The 12,034-nt window shown below is 62.2% G+C and overlaps 2 protein-coding genes across 2 annotated transcripts in view; both read right to left on the bottom strand.

Moving 5' to 3' along the window:
* The window catches only part of LOC100926148 (cytochrome b561 domain-containing protein 1), a 13,150-nt gene extending 11,525 nt beyond the window's left edge, over positions 1–1,625 (bottom strand). The window contains exon 1 of the mRNA XM_003769735.3: positions 1,402–1,625. Coding sequence (XP_003769783.1) covers positions 1,402–1,561 — 160 coding nt within the window. The 5' untranslated portion in view covers positions 1,562–1,625. The remainder of the gene's footprint in view (positions 1–1,401) is intronic.
* A 731-nt stretch (positions 1,626–2,356) lies between these two features.
* ATXN7L2 (ataxin 7 like 2) lies at positions 2,357–10,898 on the bottom strand. The gene is made up of 11 exons (XM_031967222.1): positions 10,724–10,898; positions 8,839–8,907; positions 8,407–8,511; positions 7,946–8,144; positions 7,397–7,701; positions 6,640–6,722; positions 6,099–6,346; positions 5,072–5,270; positions 4,705–4,826; positions 3,582–4,377; positions 2,357–2,486 (listed from the first exon to the last, which is right to left on the bottom strand). The coding sequence occupies exons 1-11, from the start codon at positions 10,848–10,850 to the stop codon at positions 2,472–2,474; spliced, it is 2,268 nt and encodes a 755-aa protein (XP_031823082.1). The 5' UTR covers positions 10,851–10,898; the 3' UTR covers positions 2,357–2,471.
* Positions 10,899–12,034: the final 1,136 nt, after the last annotated feature.

Below are 12,034 nucleotides of genomic sequence, written 5' to 3'. Positions count from 1 at the left end.
CTGTTTCTCTTTCATTTCTCTCCTCCTTCCCCGTCCTTCTCCTTAACTTCACGTTTCCCTTCTCCTCTCTGTCCTCTCTCCCTCTTTCTTCTCCCTCCCCTCCCTCTCTTTCTTTCTCTCTCTCTTCTCCCCCGCCCTCTCTTCTCTCCCCCCCCTCCTCTTCTCTCCCCTTCTCCTTCCCTCACCTCCTTCTTCCTCTCTCCCTCCTGTCCCTTTCTCCTTCCCTACTCCTCCGTCCCCCCTTCTCTCCTCTCTTTCTCTCTCTTCCTCCTTCTCCCCTCCTGTCCCTTCTCTTCTTCTCCGCTCCGCTCTCTCCTCCTTCCTCTGCCTCCTCTCTCTCCCCCTCTCTCCTCTGGGCCCCCCCTCTCCGTCCTCTCTCTTTCCTCTCTCTCCTCTCTCTCCTCTCTCTCTCTCTTCTCTCTCCTCCCTCTCCTCTGCTCTCTTCTCCCCCCTCTCTCCCCCCTTTTCCTTTTTCCCTTCCTCCCCTCCTCCTTTCCTCCCCCCCCCTTCTTATTCCCGCCCCTTTCCCCCTTTTTTTTTCCCCCCCTTCCTTTTCCCCCCTTCCTTCTTCCTCCCCTTTTTCCCTTTTTTTTTTTGGGGTTTTGGCCCCTTTTTTTTTGCCCTTTTTTTTTTTCCCCCCCCCCCTTTTTTTTTTTTTTTTTTTTTTTTTTTCCCCCTTTTTTTTCCCCCCCCTTTTTTTTTTTTTTTTTTTTCCCTCCCCCCCCCCCCCTTTCCCCCCCTTCCCCTTTCCCCCCTTTCCTTTCCCCCCTCCCCCCCTCCCCCCCCCCCCCCCCTTCCCCCCCCCTGGTTTTCTTTCCCCCCCCCTTTTTTGCCCCCCCCCCCTCCCCCCCAGCCTGTCTTTCATTCATTCTTCGACCCCGCCCCCAAGGACCTCGTCAGCCCCCTCGCTCTGACCCCAACTCACTGGAAGTCAGCCCTTCATTCATTCTCTGGCCCCGCCTCCACAAAGCTGCTCTGCCCTGCCTTTCCCTCGCTGACCTCAACTCACTGGAAGCCGCTCCTTCGATCATTCTCTGGCCCCGCCCCAGAGCCTGCTCGGTCCAGTCTCTTCCTCTCTAGCCTCATCCTAATGGAAGCCTGTCTTTCATTCATTCTCTGGCCCCGCCCCTAAAGAACGGCTCTGCCCTGCCCCTCCCCCCGGTCTCATCTCACAGGAAACCTGATTTTCATTCATTTTGTAGCTCCACCCCCGAGAACCTCCCCTACACCGTCCCTCCCTCTGTACCCCCATCCCACTGGAAGCCCGCCTTTCATTCATTCCCTAGCCCCGCCCTAAGGAACCTATCTTACCCCACCCCTCGCCCGTTAGCCCCGCCCCACGGCCCTTCCTTCTTCCGCAGCCCCGCCCCTCCCATCCAATTCCGTTCCACCCTTACTCACTGGTCCCGGGTCGGGACAACACGGTCAGGAATAGGGTGAAGCCTAAAGCCACCAGATGCGCCAGAATACCGCTGCCACAGCGCAACCAGCGGGCCAGCCGGGGCTCCCCGGCGGGGGCCGAAGACGAGAGCAGAATGGACCCCACGGCCGGGGATTGCATGGCCGCGCTACAGGGGGCCGGCTTCTCCCAGCCGCCGGGACGCCGCTTCCGGGTTCCTGAGTGTGGCGTCAGGGACCGCGGCGGGAGCGGCTCCTCCCCCGGGACGCGGCCGGCGGCGCAGCAGTGTCTCCAGCAGCGCCCCCTGGCGCCCTGGGGAGAGGCCCGCGATCCCAGAAGTGCGCCGCCCTGCCCTCGGAAGGAGACGCGGAGCAGGGGGGAGCCCGCCTAGGGGCCCCGGCCATCTCCCCTAGCAGACCCTGGCTCCGAGGCTCCAAATACTGAGACAGCGCAGCTCGGTGCAGCCCCGCGGCCCGAGCGTCAGCCCCCGGTGATGCCACAGCCCTCTGGCCGCCCTCCCCCCACTTCCCGCCGTCCATCGTGCCCGCGATCGGGGCCACCAGCCACCAGCCCCCCCGGGGCCACGGGCCTTCCCCGGACGCTTGACAAGGGCATCCCGAGAGGGACCTGTGGGGCAAGGGCGCAGCTTCCCCCCTCAGTCTAGCAGCAGCTCAGAAGGAAGAGCCCCAAAGGAGGCCTCACCCAAGAGGGCTGGGGGAGGGGTAGCCCAGCCAGGGGATCATCCCTGTCCCCAGCACCCCTCCAAGGAGAACCCCTGAGTTCTCTGAAGTGGGCTGAACCCCGTCTCTGGCTGCTCTTGGTGCTCCCACCTCCCGAGGGGTCAGACATGGGGAGGAAGGAGATCTTTCCATTTTTCCCTTCTCTGTTTTGTTGTGAGAATGTTTGGCAGTAACAGAACAGGGAGACAGTCTTGAGGTATTTTTATAGTTTTTTTTTCTTAAAAAAAATAATATAAAGTTATAAAAAGCGGCAGCAGCAGCAGCCTGGGGCCTGGATCCTGGAGAGGGAGGAGGCGCTGGCAGCTCCGTTGCGGTGGGCAGGCACTTTCTCATTAATGCGCTTTTGACTGCAGGAAGACAAGAGGCAAGAAAGACCCGTGGAGGGGGGGAGCAGCACTGACCTGGGAGAGCCTGTCCTTCCCTAGCCCTGAGCCGGGCAAGGAGACAGATGCAGGAACCTGAATGCAGCAACTCCGCCTAAGGAAACCTGATGGTGCCCAGCCGTGGCCACCAGCCCTTGGCAAGGACTCCTGCGTCTGGCCTCTCCCTGTTATCCCCAAAAAGACAGGCCTGGTAGGAGAGTTGAGGAGTCTATACTTTCCCTTCTTACCCAGAAATCCTCCGGGTGAATAATAAGCATTTTCAGGTTTCCAAAGAATTTTCTGCAAAGCCTGAACTAGTGGGCACACACTGGGAAGATGGGAAGCTGGAAGGGAGCGGGAAGACCAGAGTGTAGGTAGCAGAAATCCTGAGACACACAGCCCCTCCTCCCGAAAACAATCCCGATTCTGGTATTAGAAGCTGCAATGGGGCTGCCATATACCCGGTCTGGTACATGATGCAGACGCACAGACACACAGTGCCATGGACACGTCATCTCCAAGTTCCTGGGCAGCCTGACAACTCTGGGCTAAGCTAGGCCGTCCTCCGCAGATGGAAATCTACCAGCAGATAGCCCTTCCTGAACCCTCTCTGGGCTACCCAGGCTGTCCAGATGGCCCAAGCTGCTTCCATCCTCTCCCAGGATGACTCAAGTTCCTAGAACCCAGGCGTCTTTTCCCAAGGAAACTGAGGCAATTCTCAGTCACTGCAGGGAGGGCCAGCCCTGATCCCAGAGATGCACCTGCCTTCATGACAGGAGGTGGAAAGCACCATCTACTGTGCCAGGTTCTGGAACTAGAGCAGGCCCACCAAACCAAGACTACATCTTGGAACAACCCAAACTACCCCCTCTCTCCCCCCCTCCAGAGAGTCCCTGGGAATCCATGTTGCTTCTCCTTTCTAATCCTTCCTTTTCCTGCCCCTCTCCCCTTCCATGTCCATCTGCCCTTCTTGCCCATACAAGAGTGTCCCTTGTGTTATTTGTCCAACAGGAAGGGGCAAGGAAGGGCCCGATCTGGTCGTCCCCCGCCCCAAACCCCTCCTTCCAGCACACTCGGTACCTTCAGGGTGGTGCACTTCTCCTCAAAGCCCAAGGCTGGGCTGGGCTTCTTCCTGCGCACAGAGCAGGCCGCGTCGGCCGCTGGGGGCCCCGCGGGGCAGTGCTTTGCCTTCACTGGCCGGCAGTAGGTGGCCAGGTTTTTCCTCTTCTTGGCCTCTTCCTCGGAGAGGCAGTTAGGCTGTAGAGCTTTGGCTGGATGGCCAGCTCCCCCCCGGTTCTCCAGCTGGGAGGCCTTGACGGGTGCTGGGGGTGCATGTGGGGAGGCCCGACAGTCCAGGGGCCCTGCCCGTTTCACCCGGGGTCCCACTGCCCCATTGAGCCCTATGCCCAGAGCCGGCTTAGTCTTGGCAGGGAGGGCTCGGCAGCCCGTGGGTTTGCCTTTCCCAGGAGGATCCAGGATACAGGTCCGTTTGAAGGCTGCAGGGCCGGGGGACAACTTCCGCTTGCGGGATGGGGCCTCCACGTCAGTCCCGTCCTTGCCCTTTGACAGCTTGCTGGCCTTGGAAGGAGGCAGCTTACTGAAGGAGGGTGAAGGGGTGTTGGCAGGCAGCGGTGAGGTGATGGCCTGACTCCCACCCATGCACTCTGCCTGGCTGCAGGCCGCCCCTACGCTGGGAGAGCCTGCAGGATAGCCAGGGGCCGGGTTGTCCTTGGTGATGGGCGCAGAGGGTGGGAAGGGAGGCCTGTGACCGGGGCCGGAAAGGCGGGGGCAGGTGCCGGCCGAGGAAGGGCTCAGGGGAACAGGTGGGGGGGAGACGAGGAGGTGGGACGGGGGCTCTGCGGCTGGCGGGATCTTCCTGTGGAGAAGAAGAGGGCGGCCTGAGTCCAGAGCCCAGGTCCCCACCCCCACCTCAAGTGGCACACAAATGCTAAGCTCTGCTGCCACCTGCTGGCGAGAGATGGAAGGAGTATGGAGGGGAGGGCCAGGCCCCCTCCCTGCTCTTCCCGCCTGCTCCCATGCCTCTCCCCCCTTCTCTGCCCTGCCCCTAATTCAAGCCCCAGAGAACTCAGGCGCTCCTTGGGAAGAACAATGGCAGCAATCAGGTGAGACCATGGGGTCTTCTCTACAGATGGACTGGGGAGGCCTAGAGAACTTCTGGCCCAGCTTCTCCCCGGGGGCTTACTTCCACATGTGGGAGCTGAGATGCCGCTCCAGCATGGAGCTGAGCGCCGAGCAGAAGCGGTCCAGTCGCCTACTGAACACGTAACAGCCAGGGCTCACCAGCCGACTCCCGAAGGTGCAGAACTAGATGTCATAAAAGGAAGGGGCCAGTCAGTGGGCCTGGGCCCCCGTGGCCGGCCGAGCCGGGGCACACACACACACACGCACTCTTGTGCTCACTGACTGGAAGGGAAGGATGTGGACCGGGCAGTAAAAGTAAAGAGGAAGACCCAGCTCACAGGGGCAAACCCCTCGGCTCTGGGAGGGCTGGCTCAATTCCACAGCCAGTGCCCTGGATTGAAGGCCCACCACCCGCTGCCCGCACTCACCGCCTGCGGCCGAGGGGGCCGAGTTGCATAATGACAGTCGGGGACATGGTGGAAATCATCAGGCGCTACTTCTTCCTCGCTCTCCTCGCTGGAAGCCTGGGCCCCACCCCGAGGCAGAGGGAAGGGAAATAGGCCTGGGTCTCGATCGCCGCCACAGGGGCCTTCTTCATCTAGCTCGCTCTCCGAGGAGACCCGGGACCTAGAAGGCCCAGAGAGAACAGGGAGCCGGGTCTCTAAAAGCCCGCCTGGCACTGACAAGCTCCCCAAGCCAGCAGAGGAGGGGACAGGAGCAGCCTCTCGGCCCCGCTGTCCACACCGGCCGCCCTGACCACTCTCAGGCCTCTTCCAAAGCCCTGCTCCAGAGGCACTTCCAGAAATCCCAGTGCCCGGCCTGTCAGCAAACCCTCTCTGTTCTCCCCGGCTCTAAGCGTTGCTCATAAAGCCGGGCTTCCTGAAAAGCCAGGTGCCTCTGTCCTGAGACGGGAATGTGTCCTACTCCACTGCTCCAAAAGGAGCCCGAGGGGAGGGACGGCACCGAGCGCCCACCTTATAGGGCCTGTCCCTTCCAAAAACAGGATTGGTCTGATCATCCATCAGAACTCCAAAGGGGGCCTCATCCAGGACAGCAATGGGCTCCATGCTTCTTTCCCAAAATACAGGGTCCTGTTGCCCTTCCGCCTGATCCCCTACAGCTCCCAGCCCAACTCTTAAGCTCTAGAAATTTCCTTCGGAAAGGACCCTTTATGAAAAAGAGCCAGGACAGCCACCATCAGCCTGGACCCCAGGGCCACGTCAGGGACCACCTCACCAGCACCCTTTTGCTGCTTCTCCCATCTCTGCCCCTCCCCCCTCTCTTCCCCCCCTCCTCTCTAGTGAGAGGACACCTCAGTTGATAAGTCTCTGAAAAGTAGGGGGGGTGATCCCTGGAAGACAGCAGATGCTGAGTGTCCCCAGGGGCTCTTGCCACCCCCCCCCCATCCTCTCTTGGGTCTCTCTTGGGGGTCCCGCAGTCGGGCCGGGCCCTTACCGAGGCAGTGTACAGTAAGGGTAGGTCTGCTTGGCCCTAGCTGTAAAGGTGCTGCCAGGCAGAGCGGCCGCTGCCTGGGCCGAGGAGGGCAGCTCCTGAGAGAGGCGCTCGGGGCCCAGGTCCTTGCGCCCAGGGCTCTTCTCTTTGGGGGACTCCCCTTTTCGGGAATTGGCCTTCAGCTCAGCCACCAGCACATCAAAGTCCTTGGCCCGGCCCTGGACCTCCCGGCGCTGATGCACTGAGTGAATCTGGAAAGAGGTTTGAGGGAGCTCTATGTAAGTGCTCCAGGTGCGGTGTCAGACTGGACCCCCAGACCCCCAAGACACATGTGGGGCATGGGCCACACAACTCTGCTTGACTTCTCCCAGGGGCCTCGGGTAACCACCATCCTCCCACCTGCTGGTCCCTCTGCTGACCCTCTGTCTTCTCCCAATCTGGAGTGACGGCCCCAACCCCGGCTCTTCTCCTCGGTCTGGGCCTTCCCCCAACTCTTCCTTCCCCATGGCCTGGGCCCAACCCCTCCTTCCCCCCCAGAGGATACCTTGCAGGTCAGCAGGCGGGTACAGATCTTTTTGGTCTCTGGGTTCACTACCCCACACTGCCTGTTCAGATCACACTCCTTCCCTGCAGAGAGAGAGCAGGCAGCCTCAACTTGGTGCACAGCTCCTACAGTCCCAGGATAGCTTCATGCGGCCCCAGGTGAGGGGGTCTCAGTCTCCCCACCAACTGTCCTAGGAACAACATGGGACTTAGGCTAAAGCTGCTTTTGGCTCTTCCTGAGTGTCAAGCTTGGGGGGGTAGGAGACACCCAGTGACTCCACTCAGGAAAATGGAGAGGCTGTGATCCCTTTGCAGGCATCCAAACCCAAAGTAAACAGGAGGAAGTATGACCAACACCTATCAGGAAATAAAAGCGGATCTTGCGCCTGGAGCATTAGTTAATGAGGGGAAATCAATAGCCTGGTACCCTCAGAATGAGCAGGGCAAGGGGAGAGAGAGATGGGCATCCCGTTGCCCATGTCATCATCGTGTTAAAAGTATGAGCCTCTCAGCTGCCACCAAGGTAACCCCAAAGGGCTCTGACCTGTGCTAGCCAAAAAGACCCCTTCCCTTTGGAAATGACCGGTGAGTGCAGGAGATAGGGAAGGGTCCAAGGCAGGCAACACGTGGCTCCTCTTCTCTCACTAAGGCCTCCCCTCCATTCTCCCCAACCTGCCACAGCTAAGGACGGCCCCTCCAGGAGAAGAAAGGAGAATCACCCTACCCGAGTCATTCCTGCCTCCAAAAGAACAACTCACGCGCCATCTTCTTGTGGGCCTTGGGCTGAAGCCTGGCAACACTGGGCTCCTTCTCTGGGGGGCTACCACTCTCGGCCTGGGGGCTAGGCCCCTCGATGAGAACTGAGTCGTTGTTCCCTTTGCTGGGAAGCTCTTTGGAAGAGGGAGCTGGGGGGGTTTTCCCAGGGGCATCCTTAGTAAGACCACTGGGTGGGCCAAGGAAAGTGGAATGGGGAGTCAGAGGCTTGGGATTCACTCTGATCCCTTGTCCATCAGGTTTAGGGAGACTGGAAATCTTCTCCAAATTCACCACAGGCACGAAGAGGCTGGAAGGAAAGAGTGGAGACAGGCTGAAGAGAGAGGAAAAGGCCTCCCTTAGACAGAGGCATTATCCTCAAGGGGGGGGTCTCTGCCTTCTGCAGACTCAGAAGGGAGTGGGTGGGGACAGGTTGTTCTTTCTTCGGCCTCAGGGCAGTGCCCTCAGCCAGCCTGCTGGCACACCTCCTCCCCTGACCCGCTCTCTATCCCAGCTGGAGAGGAGCCCGCGAGGCACCCTCAGCCTCTCCTTACCAGAGGTTGTCCTTCTGTGCCTTCTCGGGCGGGTGATTAGCCCTGCCGCGGCCCCCTTGCACCTTCTCCTTGGAGGAGGCTTTGGCGGGGCCTTGGCCCCCACAGGCTGGGCCCTGGCCATTTACTGCGTGGCATTTTTGAGAGGTGGCAGAGGCCTGAGCTCGTGCATACAGTTTGCTGAGGGGCCCGTGTCTTCTTTCTGTCACAAAAGAGGGCAAAACAACCGGGAGTGAATGGCAGCGGCCACCCCCTTCCTTCCACTCCTGCTCATAGGTCCTTGTCTCAAGTGTGGTCCTGGGCCCTCACCCCCTGACTTTTGGACACCCTCTTCCTCCAAGCTATGTGGTCATCCCTCCATCCCATGCCGCAGCCCCCCTGCTTTCTCTCTGGGCGGATGGCTTCCTGTGCTCCCTCCCCCTCCGGCCCTCCCTCCCCGTGCTCCCAGCCCACCAGCCCCTCACCGCAGTGCTTCTGGAAAGCTTGAGGCTTCACCACTTGGCTGCAGTGGTTGCATACGACCAGGTAGAACTCATCGTGGGCAGGGCAGTGCCCAAAGATGGACATGTCTGCAACAACAGGTGCGCCCATCACCCTGGGCTCCCGCTCTGTCTCCCCCAGAGCCCCAGGCCTGACCACCCCACAAGGCCCCTCGCTTCCCGAGCTATGTGAGATGGGGCCCGGCAGTCACACTTCTTCCCTTTGGATGAGGAATCATCCCCGTGACCCGATGCTCCCAAACCGGCCTCCTTGACGAGGAATGACGGTGAAGGGGCCTCAAAACTGTCTAGACCAACCTCTACCACTTTACAGATCTGGACACTGAGGCCTAGAAAGGCAAGCAAATCTGCCCCAAATCCCGGGGGCCGCATTGGCCGGTCTGCCTGGGGGCCCACCTTCTTTTATGAGGGTCATGGCGTCCAACTTCTTCTTCCCATTCTTGTTGCTGTCCTCCAGCTCAGCCCCTGAGAGAGACACACAGCTCTGTGAGCACCACTTCCCTTCTTCGGGAGCCCCTCGGTATGCTGGGTGACCGCTGTCCAGTCCAGAGACCCCGACTCTTCTATGCTCTTCTCCATGCTAGTGGAGCCTGAACCCTCGGGGTAGGGGTTGGGGGAAGACCACACATATTTACGGATGCTCAGTATTATTTGGGGCGTCCACCTTGACAAAACCAGCTCCTTTCAATACGAGGTTCTATTCCATGTTCTACTGCTGACTTACTGGACGACTGTGGGCAAATCCCACCTCCTGGAAGGAATGTTTTCCCATTTAAAGAGGAAAAGCTGCCTGCTCTCCCTCCCCCACCAGGACTTCCAGCCTGGAGACTTTTAGTCCAGACCTCAGAATCTCCTCCGTTTTTCACATTCTGTTCCCTGGGCCCCAAGTAGCCATTCTCCAAGTTATCCAGGATAACACATACCTCCCGGCCTCCTAGGTCCTGCCCAGGCGGCCTTGATCCAACACAGAGAGAGCCCCTGCCGTCTAGGGGCCCTGTGCCCTCCCCAAAGCCCTGCAGCCTTCCGGGCTGGGGTCGGGGAAGCCCGCCCCAGACACGGACTGGACAACCAGCCAGGGACGAAGCAGACCTGACGGGGAGCCCCTGCTGCCCAGATCCCTGGCTCCTGCCTCCATGCTGGGCAAGCCCCTCCCCTCCCTGCGGGCAGCTCCGGGCACAGGATGACCACCTCTCTCAGCTGCGCCAGGCAGCCCTGTCCGGCCTCTCCCCACCCCAGCCCACCTACTCTGACTCCCCTCCCTCCTCTACGCCCCCTCCTCGTCCCTTGGGGGAAAAATCAATTCTGAGTCAACTGCCTGATTCTATTTCCGGTTCCAAATGCGCCCAAACCGTGACAATGGTCCTGTCCTCACCTCGCCGGCGCGGGGCAGGCTGTGGGTGGGCCAGGGTCCCCCTCGGGGCTTTGCCTCCGCTGCCCCCCACCCGGGGCTAAGTGGATTGTTGGCAGGCTTATATAATCACCAGAAGTGGGGGTGCAGGGTGTGAGGGGGGTGTGCATTCTTGCTTTACAAAGTCCGTCAAGTGCAAGCAGGAGGGATAATAGAAGGGGATGGAGCGGGGGAGACGTCTCAAGAGAACAAGTGTCATCAGAGACTGCTCCATGCGGTCTCCTCCTCCACCTGGCGCTCGCAAACTTCTTCTGGGGTGCGGTGCCCGCTGTCACCCCGAAAGGCCGCCAAGGCCAGGTGCCTCCTGGGGGCTCCGAGACAAAGATCACGGGAAGTCAGCGCCGTCCCGCTCGCTCCCCGGGCGGCGAGGGTCGGGGGGCTGCGGGGGGAGGGGAGGGACAGCGGCGCCGGAGGTCGGGGAGGGGGTGGCCGGCGGGGGGCTGCGGGCGCCGAGGAGGAGGAGGAGCGAGCACGGGGGCCACGGGGAACAGGGGAAGCGGGGTGCGTGGGAAACACGTGGAAGAGGACCGAAGCGGAGAGAAGCGGGGGGCGGGCGCGGGAGGGGCGGAAGCGGGGGCCGGGCGGGAGGAGAGGAAGGCGGGCGGAGGCTGCAGTACAGCGGGCGGGGACGGGCGGCGGAGGTCGGGCCGGCGGAGCTGGGTGGGCTGCGGGCCGGGCCGGGCGGCGCTAGGACCCGGGGGCGCGGCGGCGGCGGAGCGGGCGGGCACTAGGACCCGGCGGGTCCTTTGTTTGGGGGGCCGGGGAGCCGGACGGCGGCTCCCGTCGGCGGCTCCCCTCAGCCGGCGGGGGCCGGGAGGGGGGGAGGGGAGGCATCGGCCAGGGCCCCGGGGCACTGGGGGGGGCTTCACTCACCGTCGGCCGCGGGCAGGTCGGCCCGCTCCACCCACGAGCTCCAGCTCTGTCCCGCGAAGTCATCGAGACTCGGCACCCGCCGCTCCAGAGCGGCCATTGCTGCCGCCGCGCGTTCACGCACCGCCATCACCGCCACGGACGCGCGCCCGCCCCGGCGCCTCCGCGCGCCCCCCCGGCTTCCCCTCCGCCCCACCGCGGGCACGCCCCCCACAGGCCGCCCTGCACCCCGCGCAGGCGTGGCGCAGGCCGACGGCCCTCTGTCTCTCGCCTCCGCCCACCCGCACAGCCTGCTGGGAAATGTAGTCCTGGCAGGGGTGGGGAGGATGCTTAGGCTGCTCATAGGCAGGGTCCCCGGGACGTGCGCGGTGGCTCGCGGCGGAGTTCTCCCCCGGCCCCGAGCCGTCCGGCCTCCGAGTCTCACAGTCTCCCGGCACACACGCGCGCCCTCCCCAGTGCTTCCCTCCCCCCGCCCCCCTCCACGTAACCCCACTCGTGACGGCTACTTGGCCCAGCAGTCGGCCGGCCGACCCTCCCCCGAGTTCCACGTCCGTGTCGGAGGCTCCCTCCCGGCGGGCGGCGGGATGGGTGGGTGGGGTCAGCCGAGAGGGCAGGGGGAGGCTGCGGGGAGGATGGGCTGAAGGACGCCGAAGGGGGCGGGGTAGGGCTGGGGGGCGGGAGGATCACATCCGCTGGTGGCAGCCTCCGTGGGGCTGCTGGAAGCCACACCCCTTCCCCGGAGCCGGGCAGAGGGGATGGGAGGGGATGCCCGGATTGGGGGAGCTGGCCCGGATCACCTGTCAAGATGACAGAAGGCTACCTCCGAGCCCCAGCCAGCCCCGGAGCCTGGCGTGGCCCTGAGGCAGCTGGTGTTTGCGGCATCTCTGCTGAGATCGCTGCTCCCCACCCCACCCCACCCCCCGCGCCTCCTCCGAGGGGCTGCGATCAATACCCCGCATCCCAGCCTCTTCCCAAACCCCAGCTGGGCCCCGACTCCATCCATCATTTTGGCTCCTTTTTCTAATGAATATTTTCTCCCCTGGAAGGGCTGCTGCTGGAGCCTCGGCGTGGGGAGATTTCTCATCGGAGCTGTCATCCCCTTGCTCAGGCCTGCGAAGGACCTTAATCACTGGCTCTTTCTTCTCGGCAGAGGAAAAGTCGCTCCCCGCTGCACCCCCCAGCTCATTAAGGGGGTGAAATGCTGGCCCCTCTCCCCATCGGAAACGGGAGATGGGTTTCCTCCCCTGGCCCTTCCGCGAGACGGAGGCCGGCCGGAGCGCATGAACGGCGGTCTCCGGCTTTGCCCCAGAAAGT

The sequence above is a fragment of the Sarcophilus harrisii genome, chromosome 4, assembly GCF_902635505.1.
Source record: "Sarcophilus harrisii chromosome 4, mSarHar1.11, whole genome shotgun sequence".
NCBI classification, from domain to species: domain Eukaryota; kingdom Metazoa; phylum Chordata; class Mammalia; order Dasyuromorphia; family Dasyuridae; genus Sarcophilus; species Sarcophilus harrisii.
The sequence above is the reverse complement of the archived record's forward strand: the minus strand, read 5'-3'. Positions and strand labels throughout refer to the sequence as shown.